Here is a 16,119-nt window from a genome sequence, read left to right as displayed (position 1 = left end):
CTGCCGGCTCACGTTCAGCCGGCTGTCGACCAGCACCCCCAGGTCCTTCTCTGCTGGGCAGCTTTCCAGCCACTCTTCCCCAAGCCTGTAGCGCTGCATGGGGTTGTTGTGGCCGAAGTGCAGGACCCGGCATTTGGCCTTGTTGAACATCATTGCATTTTACTTATGTATAAGATTACTAAAATATCAGCTTTGCTTGAAAATATATACAAATGTGCTATCAGAGATCTTGTATTTCAGTTAGTTAATAGTGTTTATTAAAAAACCAGGTTTTGCAGTATCAGTTGGGGAATACGAATGCACATTGTGTTTAGGCAATGACAGTGGCATTTAGAAGAGATATGATGGTGAATGATTTTCTGAGCTGTACCAGGGGAAATCTGCTCCACAGATGAGCATCAACATCTCCGTAACCATACCCAAGGGCTCTGGCATACTGCAATGTGAGTAATCTGGAGAAATGCCAGGGAGTCCCAGGAAGTTAACGGTCTGTTGTGGGAAGGGTCTTTTCAATTTGCAAGGAACGTTTTAATCTGCCACCAACTTACAGGTACGTACATAATTCCATGTACCTTCTTTTAAGTCATTTAACTTCTCCATGACTGTTTCCCATAGATAGCCTTTCTACAAAAAACCTGAACGCTGTTCAAATGCCTCAAATTACTATGATCAGTTGAACACATTTTTATAAACTACTGATTTTCAAAAGGCAGTTCAACAGCTATTCATGTATAAAGTTATCTGTAAAAAGAGATTTTTGGTATGTGTGTTAAGAATGAACCCAGAGCATCTATTACAGAATTTTGTTTGCACCACAGGAAATATATGACATCAGGCTCTGTGTTTCTCACCTTGCAGGGAACTGCTATTGCTATTACTACTGAACTGTAAAAATAGGAAGTTCACATAGAAATTTGAACACAAACTCAGGTAGCTTTCTTGCTATTGCTCCTGGATAGGCTTTAGAAATTGAACGGATGACAGCTCTACAAGCAGGTGCCCTGGGAGCGTGAGCTGCAGTTTGTGCTAGTTTACTTCAAGATTGGAACATATGTGGTTCCCCAGTTCCCATCACACACTGCTGAGGTCATGAATTAAATTCTGAGACTCACATCCCATTCACCTTTCTTGTGAAATAAACTTACCACCTTTGATTACTCACTCACATGAATGAGATAAACCACACTGGGCATACTAAGCGATCTTCGGTATCAACGCTCTCCACCTACCAGAAGTACTTACATGCTGTACAACAACCTGCTGTTGTAAATAAGTGCCCCAAAGTCTTTAACATCTGAATTTTCTTTGCAGCTCTTCTGTGGGGTGGTAAGTATTGGTTCTAATGTCGTATATTGCTTATGGTACTGTCTACTGATCTGTCTACTTCAGGCCCTTCCTAATTACATTAATAATATATAACTATGTATTTTTTTTTCCAGTGATTAATGTTCAAGAGAGAGAGTTTTCTGGATGTCACCTTTTGCAAGTTTCCTAGACTGATTGCGGAAATCCAAACTTTTCAGTCTTTCGTAAGTGAAGGGAATAAAATCTGGAGGATTACTGAATAACTTCTATTATAGGAAACCAGCGGTCTAGGTCTATTATAAGTAACCAAGGTCTAATGATTCTTCCAAATGTTCTATTCATTCAGTGCAGAGGAGACATGTTATGAACACAGTGTGTGATCATGTAACTAAAGACTTGATTAGAAGGCATACTCACAAATGGGCCAAATTAACACAGCATGGAAAATCTTAATTGTGTCACGTCCTGACAGCTTGGCTTTGCAACGTTGGTGTCCTTTTCCAGTAGGGTTTTTTTTTTGGATGTAATTACCATAACATTTTGTTCAAAACACAAAGTATAAAAACAATAAAACATAATTTTCTTTCTGTTGTAACATACAAATCTGTATCCTCTCAAGTTTTTGCATAATTATTTTTGTCTGAATCACCTGCTGTTGCTCATAAACCTGATTTTAAATGTATTGCAACCATCTGGTGATAGATGTTACCACTTGTAACACACTCCCTTCTCCCCAGCCCTCCCTTTTTTGACTAGCTAAATTACCTCCTGATTTCCCAGAACCTCACACTAATTCCTAATGAATGTTATCTGCTTTTGAAAGCAAAGCTAATCAGTAGCAACCTTTTGAGTTTGTCACTCAACATAATAAATCTTTGTTTAAAAATGATGTGGATGGTGTTTATATAATTGTTCCTGGTTATATGGTTTCATCTGATAAGAATCTAGAGATCTGAGATTGAATAACAGTCAAAATATCATCTAACTTACATGCTGTGCTCATTAAATCCTGGAGCATCCATATTGTGGGTGCTACCATACACCCGTGAAATGGCAACTCTCAGATGCTATTAATCTTTCCCTTTTAATTAAAATTAAATCTATGTGCTCCTAATACAGACGAGAGTACAACATGAATAAATTCATGCAACCCTTGTTGTAGACACAGCTCTACCAGGACTTGAAGAGCTTGTTTCTCTTTCTCATTGCTGTGAGAGAGGAGTAATTTCACTCCAGTGGTTAGTACAGTATTGCAGATCAGATGATAATCAGATCTGGCTATTTCTCCTGTTCACAGCAGCTCCCACCCTGCTCTCCAGTTTGGTGTATCTGTGAGCTTCTCTTTCTTAAAAATACATGTTCCTGAGGCACAATTTTCCTCTAAGCCAGGCTCTAGGCACTACCACAAGAATAGTATGTGGAAAACCGCATAGGCTCCCGGTGGCATATCGGGTTTGCAAATCAAGGTATGGTTGCATACAGCCTTCCCATGGAATAGAGGGAGCACTGCAGTGTGTGATGGTAATGGGAAAAAAATTATAATCCAGAGATAGTCTCCTAAGTGAGGATCCAGGAGACCTTCCAGTCTCTCAGATCAACATTTGCATCATGGCTATGTCCAGACTCCATCTCAGGGCTAGGTTCAGGCACGTACCAGATCTCTGTCTGCACTTTGGTTGCATGAAAAGGAAACAGGGATAGCAGGGAGACGATGGTGCATGTTGATTCAGTCCCAGCCAAGTTGCGTCAGGAGATAACAGGAGATAAACCTGGAGATAAACCTCCAGATTAGGGTGAGTACAGTCACAGTTTCCTTATTTGCCCATCACTTCGCTAAAAGTCAGCCCTTCACAGGAGTGACAAGCACCTAATCTTGCCTTCTGACTGGCAGACTAAGTCACCTCCACCCCTATTGTACAATCCCTTGTTTCCTAATTTTCAGAAATTTAAATGCATTGTCCCCTTGCTACTGAAAGCTGGAAAATTCATTTCCCCCTACACACACAAAGGGGTGAAGACAGGACTATCACCCATCCTTCTGACCACCACTTGTTTCCTAGCCACTCCTCCTTCCCCGGCACATCCCTTTGTCTGATCCTCACAACCTCATTCCCCCTTTTTGTTATCCATTTACTCCACGCTCCCTGCACTTGCCACAGTCCTAAATCCCTGTCCCTTGTGCCTCAGTCTTTCTCCTACCCCAATGCTTCTCCTCATCCAGCAGTGCAATTTATTCTCCTTCCAAAAGAGTTTGCACACCTTGCAAATGTTATGCTGTACACAGTAATACTCCTTTGCAGCCATCACAACTTCAATAAGAACAGAGATTTCCACTTTTAAATACCTCAAAATAAAACCGGACTTCTTCTACCTTAACAACAGGAGAGCTTGTGACTTCTTTGCCCAGGCCTAGACCTTGCTTTTCAATGCTCTGCTCATGTTGCAACCTTTCTGCCATCAGAGTTCAGCTGAAGCCACTTCAATGATTTTCAAATGAAACTCCTGAAAACAAGGTGCAGACCAGGTACTTGCTAATATTAGTGTCAACAGCTGAGACCATTCGTGCACATCAGACCTCTGATTTGTTTTCCATCATGAAGCTCTAATGGAATCCATTACACAGATGATGCTGCCATTCCTGTGGCTGTGTTGGGTGTCCCTGGACCACTATTCCCATTTTGCATAGACAGGAAAGACAAAGAATTTTAAAGAAAAACCAAGTAATAATAGAGATTTTAAAACTTTTCTTTTCGAACATGAGGCAGTAAGACTTCAGGTAAAACTGATCACCCTGCCCTGCAGTGAAAGGCTGAATTATTAAAACTCTTTCCTAGCATTTCATTAGTCTGACCTGGCAACTTAGTCAACTTGCAGACAGAATACACACTGCTGCAGCACCAGACCCAGGAAAGGCCCTTCTGGACTTAGGTTCTGAATAAAGCTTTAAATCAAAATAAGCTTTGATTTTGTATTTTTCTGTGCCATTAAACAGAAAAAACTCTTCAAATCTTCCTTGCCAGTGACTGGCAGCATGCTTTGGTCCAGTTTAGTTACCTATACTGAATTTATGAGCCTGAAGTCTTTATGTTTACATAAACTGTTCAATAGCCACTCTGTCATAAATCTGTACTGCCAGACAGAGCACCACAGTACCTGTCAGAGACAAAAAGAAGCCAGATATTGCAAACAAAACCATTTTCCTGTTCTCAGTTTAACACCTGTGAACATCAGCAAGATCCACATGTTGTCTTAAAAGCTGAAGAGCCCACCAACCTCTGCCTTTCCTGACACTTTTCCTTATTTTGTCTGCAACAGAGTCAACATCTGTAGAAGGGAAAGAATCTGCAGAATCAATCAATTTTTTACTGAATCTAAAGAAAGCAGTGAAATAATTTTACTTAACACTCAGTATCCCTAAGCAGTATCCATCAGTGAGGCTTATTGAATCTTGGGGCAAGGAAAAACTAAGTGAAGATAAAACACAAAATGAATTTAAATAAAATAAGATGCACTTATCCTCCCATGTGTTACAGTATTGGAACTTTTTAGTAAAACTGTTATTTGAAAATAAACTTCACATCATCTGCAGCCTTGGAAAACCCACACACAGTCAAAGGCAGAGCGAATTTTAGAGTAGTAAAGCAAACGATCAGAGGCTGGAGGATTACTGTAGTATTGGAGGAGAGGGAGCTCTAGATTTTCCTTTGTAAGTCTCACACACATATACAACCTGCACTGCTGCATGGTTGCAGGCATCTTCACAGTTCACCTGTGGGACATGGAACAGAGGAAAGCAAATCCAAGTACACAGTACAGAAAAAAAACTGAAATATTGAAAGTGCTTTTCCCCCAAACTTTGGAAAATCTTATCAAACCAGCTCTAAATTATTAGCACAAATCATATTTGTGCAAATCAGAATTATTTTATGGAAAAAAACCCACAAACCCAAAAGCCAGTCAAAGCCACACCCTCACCACAGTTTATCCCTCCTCATTAGCACGGTACCAATTATTGCTCTTGAGACTTCTCATCTCTGCACCAGCCTCCTTCTTCAGCCACAGACCTTGCTCTAAGCACACTCTCCAGTGCCCCGTCTTCCCACCTCTCCCCCTCCTGTCCTGGTTTCCCATCCAAAGCTGTTCATCCTGGCTGTCTCTTCCATCTCCAGCTCACCGCCATGGTTCTCATTTAAGACTCCCACTGCCTCTTCTAGACTCTCTGGCTCCCATTCATCCCACACAAGGCAACTTAAAGCCTGAATGTCTCACTGCCGTCAGTGAAGAAAGGCTCAGTCCTCCGAGTGCTGATTCAGACCACCTTAACCCTGCAGGGAGTTACTCTTCTCCGCTTTCAAGCCAGAGGCATTCCACAGAAAATTTTAGAGTAACTAGAAGTGCCAAGTTCTGCGTGGGGAAGAGGTGGCACATGGTCACCAGAGCCAATGGTATCAGATTTATGACACTTAGAAATGAATCCCCAAACTACTCACTCCAGCATTTTCTTGGTGCTTTATGCTGTCCAGAGTTTTGGTCCAGATTTTTAAAGGTGGTAAATTACATTCACTTTGTAAATGCACTTGCTATTTTGGGTTTTATTATTATCTGCATAACTTGCGTAGGCCTGTTGGTCTCTGACATAATTTTTATTAGACAAGATGAACTTAAAAAGCACAGACCACAGATCTTTTCTGGCAGAAGCATGATTCACTGTGAAACATTCATTTACAATTTCCTACACAGATAGATCACTCAGTTTGCAATGAGAAGCGCTTAATCCTTTTTATGTAGAGAAATGACTTCACCAACTGAAGAGTTTAAAAAAAGAACCCATTTTACCAAATCCTTCACTTTGATTAAACATCATCTTCACTGTATGACAATCAGAGCCGTCTCCCAGGCAAACTCCACACTGGTCTTCAGTTGCGTTGGAATTTATCTCATAATCACAGCCAACAGCCTAGAAGGAAAAACAGTTTCAGAATAAATGTGGCCTCCACAATGAAATTCTCAGAGCTCATGTATTGCTGCCTTCAGTGGACTCTGCTCTTCTAAGAAGGGGAAGAATCAATTTTGTGGAAGAGTATATATCCTATATAAACAAAATAGTAGAGATTGTTATATCTAGGTCAAACTCGTGTATAATATGAAGGTGAAAAACAAACAAACAAGCAACAAACACCACCATGTCATGAAACATACAGTAGTGACCAGTTACTTGAGATGGAAACATGCCACCCAAATGGCCTCAACATCTAGGATTGGCCAAAACATCTAGGGTTTGTGTCTGCTTTCGTATGTCGTAGAAGCATGCATGGATTCCCAGGAATACAATGCAGTAACAGAACTGAAATCTCTGTGTCAGCTTTTTGTGGCCATCAGACAGTGTAGAACCTCTACTGCAGTAAAACCCCCTGGTAAAGAGAAACTCTTCAGCAGACCTGAAGTTTTATACCCATGACAGCTGCTTCTCCAGCTTGCCAGTATTGGGGAATGGGTCAAGATAAAGTTCTGGTAAAGACTGATTTTCCAGTTCATGCTTGCTATAGGGAGAAAGCAAGAGAAAAATTTATTCATACTGAGTCAGGACAAAACTTATTCTTTGCTCAAACCAAAAATTCTGTGCGCTAATGCCTTTAAACTTCAACAAGATCTTAATTTGGTTTTGGGGTGGTTTTTGCCTGTCTTTAAAAACTAGCAAGGTTGCAGAACACAACCTGTCCAACACTTAATGGTTGTTAATAGTATCTAAGGTATCTGGAGGCCTGTGATTTAGATGAATAGCCATAAGTCCGGTGGTATGTAAAGTTTTTCTCAGCTGATTTTTCTCGAAATAAGCCTTCAGGTGCGATACTTGCCAACTTCTCTAACACCTTCTTGATATATGAAAATCTGGGTATCCCCTCTTTTGATTCTGATCTTATTTTACCTTCAGTACATCAGCTACTGTAATCTTCTGTAAGCTTCTGACAGGAAAATCCATCTATTAGACTAATCTAGGTATAAAGGCTCCTGCATTCTCTAATATTTTTCCATCATTTTCAGCTCAAGAAACAGCTGAACTTTTCCTCTCTGCACCAGTGATTTAATGAACAGCTAGAGAAGCTGCAAAACCGGAAGCAAGGAAAGGCCTCAAGTTACAAACAGTGTTAAACCATGTCACTTGAATTTTCACAGAGGATTCAAAAAAGACTCATCCATCACTTAATGCCAACACTTAGCCAGAACCTTTGATACCTGCTCTGAAAAACAATGGCCATGCCAAAAGGTTCTGTAGCAGCCTCAGCTTATCTCTCCGTTCAGCCAAGGCTACTTTCAAAAAAGAGAAGGTTTTGTAATGTCTTTCACACAGACACATCTCGGCACCAAGGACCACGTTTGTGAGCAGTACAGAATGTTACAGAGATAAGCACATGTTAAGAAGGTGACTACATTTTTGCCTCCAAGCATGTACGTATTTGACCAAGGATGGATTTAATGAAGTATTCAAAGTACACAGAGGCCACTGCAATAAGTGTAGGATGCTTCTTTATCTTGCCAAGTGTTCAGATCTGACTCTTCACCTGCTATCTACAGTTGCACTGCAGTTTATATTTAACACTTCCTAAGAATTTAAAGAGGTAGGTGCGTAGCTATTTTCTTAAAGAGATGCATTCTGCAGTATATTTACTGTATTATCAATACATTCGTTAATCATCTACAAACAGTTAGTAAAGTCATTGTTATCAGGTTTATTATTAGACCAGAGGAGTAACCAGTCTCTCCGGAGAGTCCTGAAAGTTGAAGTTTATTTTCTATTCTATGCACACATTCACTATTAAACAGAAAGTTGGGGAAAATCTGGAAATGGAACCCTTACATTTCATGTTTTGCTATTATAAAATATTATTAACGAGTGTTCTGGAGCTTCTTTTTTGAACTTCTTAAAATGAATAACTTGCCTTCAAATTGTATCATTTTTGCCAAATTAGCATTTTCTGGTAGAAAATGTGTGTTCTTGAAAAGGTTTCTGTTCATCTGTTCATAGGCTGTCCAGGGAAGTGGTTGAGTCACCACCCCTGGAGGTATTTAAAAGACGTGTAGATGAGGCGCTTAGGGACATGGTTTAGTGGGCATGGTGGTGTTGGGTCAACGGTTGGACTCGATGATCTCCTGATCTCCTTCTATGACCAGGTGACCCACCTAGTGGATGAGGGAAAGGCTGTGGATGTGGTCTACCTGGACTTCAGCAAGGCCTTTGACACTGTCTCCCACAGCATTCTCCTCGAGAAGCTGGCGGCTCACGGCTTAGACAGGTGGACTCTGCGCTGGGTCAAAAACTGGCTGGACAGCCGGGCCCAGAGAGTTGTGGTGAATGGAGTTCCATCCAGTTGGCGGCCGGTCACGAGCGGTGTTCCCCAGGGCTCAGTTTTGGGGCCGGTCTTGTTTAATATCTTTATCGATGATCTGGATGAGGGGATCGAGTGCACCCTCAGTAAGCTTGCAGACGACACCAAGTTGGGCAGGAGTGCTGATCTGCTCGAGGGTAGGAAGGCTCTGCAGAGGGACCTGGACAGGCTGGATTGATGGGCCGAGGCCAACTGTATGAGGTTCAACAAGGCCAAGTGCTGGGTCCTGCACTTCGGCCACAACAACCCCATGCAGCGCTACAGGCTTGGGGAAGAGTGGCTGGAAAGCTGCCCGGCCGAGAAGGACCTGGGGGTGTTGGTCGACAGCCGGCTGAACATGAGCCGGCAGTGTGCCCAGGTGGCCAAGAAGGCCAATGGCATCCTGGCCTGTATCAGAAATAGTGTGGCCAGCAGGAGGAGGGAAGTGATGGTGCCCCTGTACTCGGCACTGGTGAGGCCGCACCTCGAATACTGTGTTCAGTTTTGGGCCCCTCACTACAAGAAGGACGTTGAGGTGCTGGAGCGTGTCCAGAGAAGGGCAACGAGGCTGGTGAAGGGTCTGGAGCACAAGTCTTATGAGGAGCGGCTGAGGGAACTGGGGTTGTTTAGCCTGGAGAAAAGGAGGCTGAGGGGAGACCTCATGGCTCTCTACAACTACCTGAAAGGAGGTTGTAGCGAGGTGGGTGTTGGTCTTTTCTCCGAAGTAACAAGTGATAGGACGAGAGGAAATGGCCTCAAGTTGCGCCAGGGGAGGTTTAGATTGGATGTTAGGAAAAATTTCTTTACTGAAAGAGTGGTTAAACATTGGACCAGGCTGCCCAGGGAAGTGGTGGAGTCCCCATCCCTGGAGGTATTTAAAAGACGTGTAGATGTGGGGTTTGGGACATGGTTTAGTGGGCATGGTGGGGTTGGGGTGACGGGTGGGCTTGATGATCTTAGAGGTCTTTTCCAACCTAAACGATTCTACGATTCTATCTTTATTTACTGTTCATGCTTGTTTGAGTGGTTGCACCTAGAAATAATTTATATAGTTCAGGCTGTCAATCAGACATTGTGAAATCAACATCACTGAGCATATTTCCCTTGTGAGTACTGTGTAGCGTAAAAATCCCCAAACGCTGAACAAATTAGTCCTGAACTACTGCACTGGCACTAGCAAATGAGTCCGGTGGCAGCACCACAGTATCATCACTTTCCTGCCTTTGGGGTGCCCATTAAAGTCTCTGTGTGGGCCTGTACTCTGTATCAGCTCAGTCAGAATCAACTCGGATCTTTCCCACTTGGCCATACATTTCCTTTAGCAACACATCCATGGCATAAAAATGACATCGTTATGACATGAAGGGAATCCCTTTGTCCCTTCCAGTTATAACCACAGAAGCTTGTATTTTGTTTTTCCTCTGATATTTGAAACATAGTTTGTATTTGATCAGACATCACAGTCTTACCTATACACGCAGCAGGGTGGCATGCAGGGATCCCCAAGAATGAGGCACTGCAGACAACTGTGGCAGGGCAGGCAATTTACTGTATCACAGTAAACAAAGCCTTCACTTAATTCCCTAACTCTGGGGTGCTGCTGGTGGTGCAATGACCTTCATATCTAGCAACAGGGCCTCATCTTACAAGGTTATTAATGACCATCATAAAATGTATATTCTCATATGTCAGAATAAACAGCTCCAGCAGTCATTCATTCTAAGTACATTTACATGAACTTTCCAGGCCATGTTTTGCTTTCCCACTCCACACATTATTTTTGTCATCCATTAGATTCATGTCTAGATGCTTCCTTCTCCCTTTTACTTGCTTTCCTCATTCTTCTGATTCTTCTAGATACACAGTAGCCGTATTTTCTAAAACTGCTTTAAATAATGTGCCTCAAATTTCTGCCAAATTGCCTCTTAAAAGGGATCTGGAGACTAAATGCAGGTTATAAAACAAGAAAAAAAATCAGCAGCAATTAGGCTCTGATTCTTTTGCACACATTTGTCCTTGTGTACCCTCTGCCAGTGAAACATGCTGTGCTACAGCAACCACTGTGTGCCATAGCATGTGCAGAGCAAATTAGCATCGCTCCATGCAGCCCTTTGCCATTGCCCCATTCACCAAAAGCCTTTTTGACGTACCCGAGACTAGCTTTATTTCTGGTCCCAGCACACAGTGTGGAGGCAGAAATAATGACCTGAATTGCCTGGCTGCATTACAGGAAGGTGAAACAATTTCTTTCCTGCTGCTCAGTGACTAAAGGGAAAACAGCCAGAGATATTACCCTTTTGCCACTTCCAGAGGGAGAGACTTCTGTGTCAGATTGGCAGCGGGGGGCAGATACAAAAAGTCCTTGCTGTCACTGAAGGGTACGGCCTGGATGTACTGCCTGACTATCAAAGTTTCGTGGACGCTACACTGCACTTTTAAGCTCTTCCTTCAGTTTGTCTCCTCCACTGGTCTCCAAATAAAGAAATCATGTTCATGTCATGTTGGCCATGACATTGCCTTGAATGGGGAGAAATGTGTCCTGGTGTGCCTATTTCTGTTCTAATTTGTCTAGATGGGTCTGAATCAATGTCCTGTTGGGCTAGCAGTGGGAGGAGAAGGTTGAACCATAGTGAGAGGTAGTAAAGCTAGTACAAAAAATCTCAGATGTGTAATCTGCTTTTCAGCATGAGAAAAAAACACTTTCCTCCCTTGTACTACAGCTGTGTAATTCTCCGATACAGTGTTAATCTCTCAACAACAATCGTGAATTACCACAGAGAACAGCTCACAGATTTGCATGACTGAAGGTCATTTAAGCCTGTTTAAATTCTGAGTGGGAGATGAATGCCTGTTAGAAACAGCAGAGATGCCAGGTCCTCCACCCTCAGTGTCTGCATGCTCTCAGTGCGTACACCACATAAGCCTTCAATTTTTGATGATGCCATGGCTTGTATTTGACCAAACTCCTCAGCCATGTACGTATCACTGCTCAACAAACATACTCTGGTGGCAGTATCTTTGTTTATTAACACTGGGGGAGCAACCGACTGCTCTAGTAAGAACTAAGAGTGCACTTGTGATGTATAATTTAAAACATGGGAAGACAGGATACGTGCTTTGAAGGTCTTCTAAATAAAGGGAAGTAAGTGACACTCAAATGATGAGTGTGGAGGAATATGGATAAATAGCAAACCAGTCATGGTATATCTTGATGATTTTAGGTTAAATTGCTGACAGATCTTATTGACTGCCTCCACTCAAAGCTGTTTGTAAGTCAGACATCATGACAGGAGGGGGTCTAAGAAGGTACCTGAAGGAAGGCCAGGCTAGGTGCAAATACAATAAAAGGATTAAGGACACCACATCTCTCGTCTCCTTATTAGCACCACCTGAAACAAAACACGGTTGCAACTGTAGACACCTAGCTTTGAGATCCCCCTTTGCAGCCACTGGTTCCAGCATTGAGTGATTTAACAGCATTACATGTATTTAGGGAACTCCTGTGTAAGGACAAAGCTGAGAGAGGACCCAGCTATTTTATATGCCGGGCCCTCAAATGAGTTAACAATTTTAACTTGTCTCTGAATTGATGAGGCAAGTTCTAAAGGAATACCATACCAACACCTCACCAGTAAGGCTTCCTTCTGCACTGAGGCATAGGCAGCACTTCTAAAAAATTAGGACCCATATATTGAACAAATTGCAAGGGCCAAGTGAATCAGCACTAATGTCTGTCCATACTTACTTCCCACTAGAAGATGCACATTATAGCTTTGCCAAGGTGTCTAGGAAAGCATCCATTATACCTCAGGTAGCTAAAATGAGGCATCTCAATCCACATTTAGCCATCAAGGTAAGACAAATTTCTCTGATTGCTCTGAACAAAACCATGGCAAACTGCAAAATCAGATTGAAATCAGCTGAATTTAGGAGATTAAATTCTTGACTGAATCTGAGTCTATCTATCTTGCTTCAACCTATCCACTAGGAAAACTCCAAACTTGGTTGTTAAAAAAGAACTACTCTGCACACCGAACACATCTGAGCGATATGGACAGTGGATCTAATATACCACATCTCACCATTTTAATTTTTCACTCAATTTCAGACCTAAGTATTATTTTAGTACTCAGAACAAATGCAAAGTGCTTTTGTGAGATATAGTACTGAAAACCAGAACAGGGCTTTCACAGTCATTGCCATTAATGTTTGTGAACTCCTTTTTCACATCATTAGCAACATGTTGCTCTCGGAGTACAAGAATGATGTACCAGACTAATTATATTAAATGCGTTTCCAGATTTATTCACCGTAACCTGTGTGTTATGTATTGTGTTTAACTAGCTGGACTAAAATACTAGTGAATTATATGGAGATACTTGAAAAAGCTTCTCCTCAGGTGTTATGTAAGGTACCTATTTCAGATAAAAGCACACTGTCTTTCAGAAGTGTGAGCTATTTGGGTTACCTATTCACCATTTGATCTCATTTGTGGCAGTTGCATGGTTATATTGTTCACTCTGTGATTCCGACTCCAATTAAATCTGTTTGTCAGAAGATGTGAAGCAGTAGTCAATATGTGAAATGCTCACATATCTGTATCTATGATAGCACCAGTACCTTAGAGGAAATTTTCAGAAAGGCTTTGAGTCCCCAGAACTATTAATGCTAAAGTATATCTAGTATCTACAAACTGCAGTTAGAATTAGCTTTCCTTTCGCCTCTGATCTATCACCTCTGATGAACTAAGTTTTGCTATTTATAAAATAGGTATAAATTTGAATTGTCACAGGCAAGGTTCAATACAGAAAGCATACAGAAACTAAAATTAACCATAGTGATCCCAGTCCATTTGGGCTGGAAATCAGAAAATGAAAGTGTAACATCACAAAGACAGCCTTCTGAGTTTAGCACTTGGCCTCTTCCAAGTGAAGGTCAAAAGCACTGATATGGTATGCGACATTTACTACACGTTTCAATATGCTAAAGATGTGTTTCCATCTGGCTTGAAGTGCTCAGGGCCAGGTCAGGACTTTCACCATCACAGTTAAAAGGCCCATCCTGGCTCTCAGCAAAGTCAAGCAGAATCTCTTCACTGTGAATTTGAGCAGGGTCTTGGTAACTCCCTTTCACAAATGCATGTCCTGCAAGGAAAGCTTAAAACAAATCTTTTATTGCTGCTCTGAGGCACTGGCATTCTACTAAAATAGAAAGTCTTCAGAGAGGGTATACCAATGACCTATTAAAAATTTGGAGTTTCCGTCACTAGAAGTCTTTAAGAAAAGAATGTGAAAAATGTCAAAAAAGGAACATGATTCTATAAAGGGATGAAACAGATGACTTCTTCAAGTCCCTTCTAGTTGCATTTTTATATGACTCAATGAATTAGGACATACAATCCCAAGCTCCCTATGGTAAGCTAATATAGTTTCCACAAGACACCAAGTCCTGCTTTTGTTTCCAAAGATGTTAAAAGCAAAAAAACTATCAGGCTTCAAGGGGGTACAGGACGCAAATCCCCAGTTTGAAGAAATAAAGCATAGTTGTAAATACAACCCCTACAAGTAAAGTACTCATTTTATTTATAAGAAATTCACTAAAACCAATGCTGAGACTGTGGGTGTTACAGCATTTACAAAACAAACCTTCAAATGCCACAAATGCGCACATCATCCTGGAAACCTACTGTCAACATGCAGAATATGCAGAGAACTTTATACTTATTCTTCAATAAACAGAACATTATTGAACCATATACTCCGTGTTTGCCCGTTATCTCATTGTAGTGTTATTCAATTTACTATTGTAAACTAAAATAATTTTTACTGCCTTCAAGTGCAAACGTCTGATCCTATTACAAGTCAGTTCAGAACTGCTACGTAATGTGTAATGTTAAATTGCATTTTCATAAAAAGCCCACAGACAGTGGTGACACCAATAACAACCCTAAAGCTACAATCCTTTGTGAAAACATCTCATTAGAAACAAACAGATTTTCTTAAATTGATGTTTTAAAATAGCAGAAGAAGAAGAGAGGAGTTAAAAGGTACCAAAAGTAATTAGCACTCAGTCTAATGGATTCATTAAAAAGGATGGAAATTCCTCTTATGTCTACTTGGAAAAGCTGTTTCTATAAACCTGTTTCCACGGTCATTAAAAATGTGATAAAATGGAGTACTTGGCCTCGATCCTCCAAAAAATTTGTTAAACGTTTTCCCATAACTTTATAAAATAAAATTGTAGAGAAAGAAACATGCAAACATACCCAATACCTTACACATGCCATCCATTAATACAGATATCTCAGCTGTGTCTTCCTTCAAAGCAAGGAGTACCATCAGTCACTGCATCAAGCATCTTCTCTGAAAAATGGCCATCTATTGGGCGACAGTGGAGCTCGCAGGGATTTGCTGAAAGGAAAACAAAGAGACTTTCTCAGAAAATACTTCAGTGGGACATTGAACTGTAATGCACAGGGAATGACGGTATGTCTTTACTGCTCCATCCATTCACTTTCCCTGGCATTTGCTGACAGAAATGTGCTAATTAGAAGCAGTTAGCAGAGCCAGGGAGCCAGGGTCCTATTACTAACAGAGTGACACAGGCCTGATAAATAGCACTTGTGGACTTCTAGGAAGCAGCTGGAGGCTGGTGCCCTCATGCCTCCATGCTCTCCATCACTGGTACGTTAACAGCCAGCTGGCTGAGTCGAGCCGTAATGAGGCCATCAGCTGTGATGGATAAAGGAATGGGAAACCAGCAAAACCCACAGTCATTAGCGAGGGAAAAGGAGGAATCTGGGAGTAAGATTGCCAAGGACGCTAACAAGCAACGGTTTTCCACCAGCTGATGACTGATTTCAGAGATAATTTGTAACTGTTCATCACTGCTGCCAGCCTCTCTCAGAGAGCAGTCAAATGGTTGCTTCTGATCTTCTGCATGTCAGTAGTGTCACATCACTGCTTATTTTCAGCTATCTGTTGGCACTTAATAAATTATTTTAAACACTGGACTTTTTTCCTGCTTGGCAACTTATGAAATGGGGATAATATTGGTGGGTCTGACAGACCCAGGCTGTTCTTGGATAGATGTGCACAGAAGCAACAGGGAAAAGAAAAACTGTAGCAAAATCAATCTGTGGGTCTCTGAAACAAGATTTTCTGCAATGGACCAGCCTTAGTCTATTCCATCCACAGAGTGAGAAAAGCCAAACACACACTGCCCTGCCTCACAGACACTGGCCCTTGGCAATGGGACATTTTGAAAGCCAGGCTTCAGAGAGTCAAAGGACACAAGTTTGATAAATAAGTTGTGTACATGGAAGATGAGTTAGAACTGAAACCAGGGTCAAAGCAAAGACAGGTATAATCCCTGCCTTTATATCACTCCCTGGAAAACCTCCAGCAGAGCCAGATATATCTGACAAAAAAAAAAAAAAAAAAAAAAAACA

General features: G+C 41.5%; 1 protein-coding gene across 1 annotated transcript in view; it reads right to left on the bottom strand.

Annotated features, from left to right (window-relative positions):
• Positions 1–16,119, bottom strand: part of ADAMTS12 (ADAM metallopeptidase with thrombospondin type 1 motif 12) — a 176,879-nt gene that overhangs the window by 41,122 nt on the left and 119,638 nt on the right. The window contains 3 exon segments of the mRNA XM_019473630.1: positions 6,142–6,262; positions 14,942–14,956; positions 14,958–15,079. Of these exon segments, the coding sequence (XP_019329175.1) occupies positions 6,142–6,262; positions 14,942–14,956; positions 14,958–15,079 (258 nt within the window).

Source organism: Aptenodytes forsteri, unplaced genomic scaffold (genome assembly GCF_000699145.1).
Source record: "Aptenodytes forsteri isolate BGI_AS27 unplaced genomic scaffold, ASM69914v1 Scaffold120, whole genome shotgun sequence".
Classification (NCBI taxonomy): domain Eukaryota; kingdom Metazoa; phylum Chordata; class Aves; order Sphenisciformes; family Spheniscidae; genus Aptenodytes; species Aptenodytes forsteri.
This window is presented reverse-complemented; position numbering and strand designations above follow the sequence as displayed.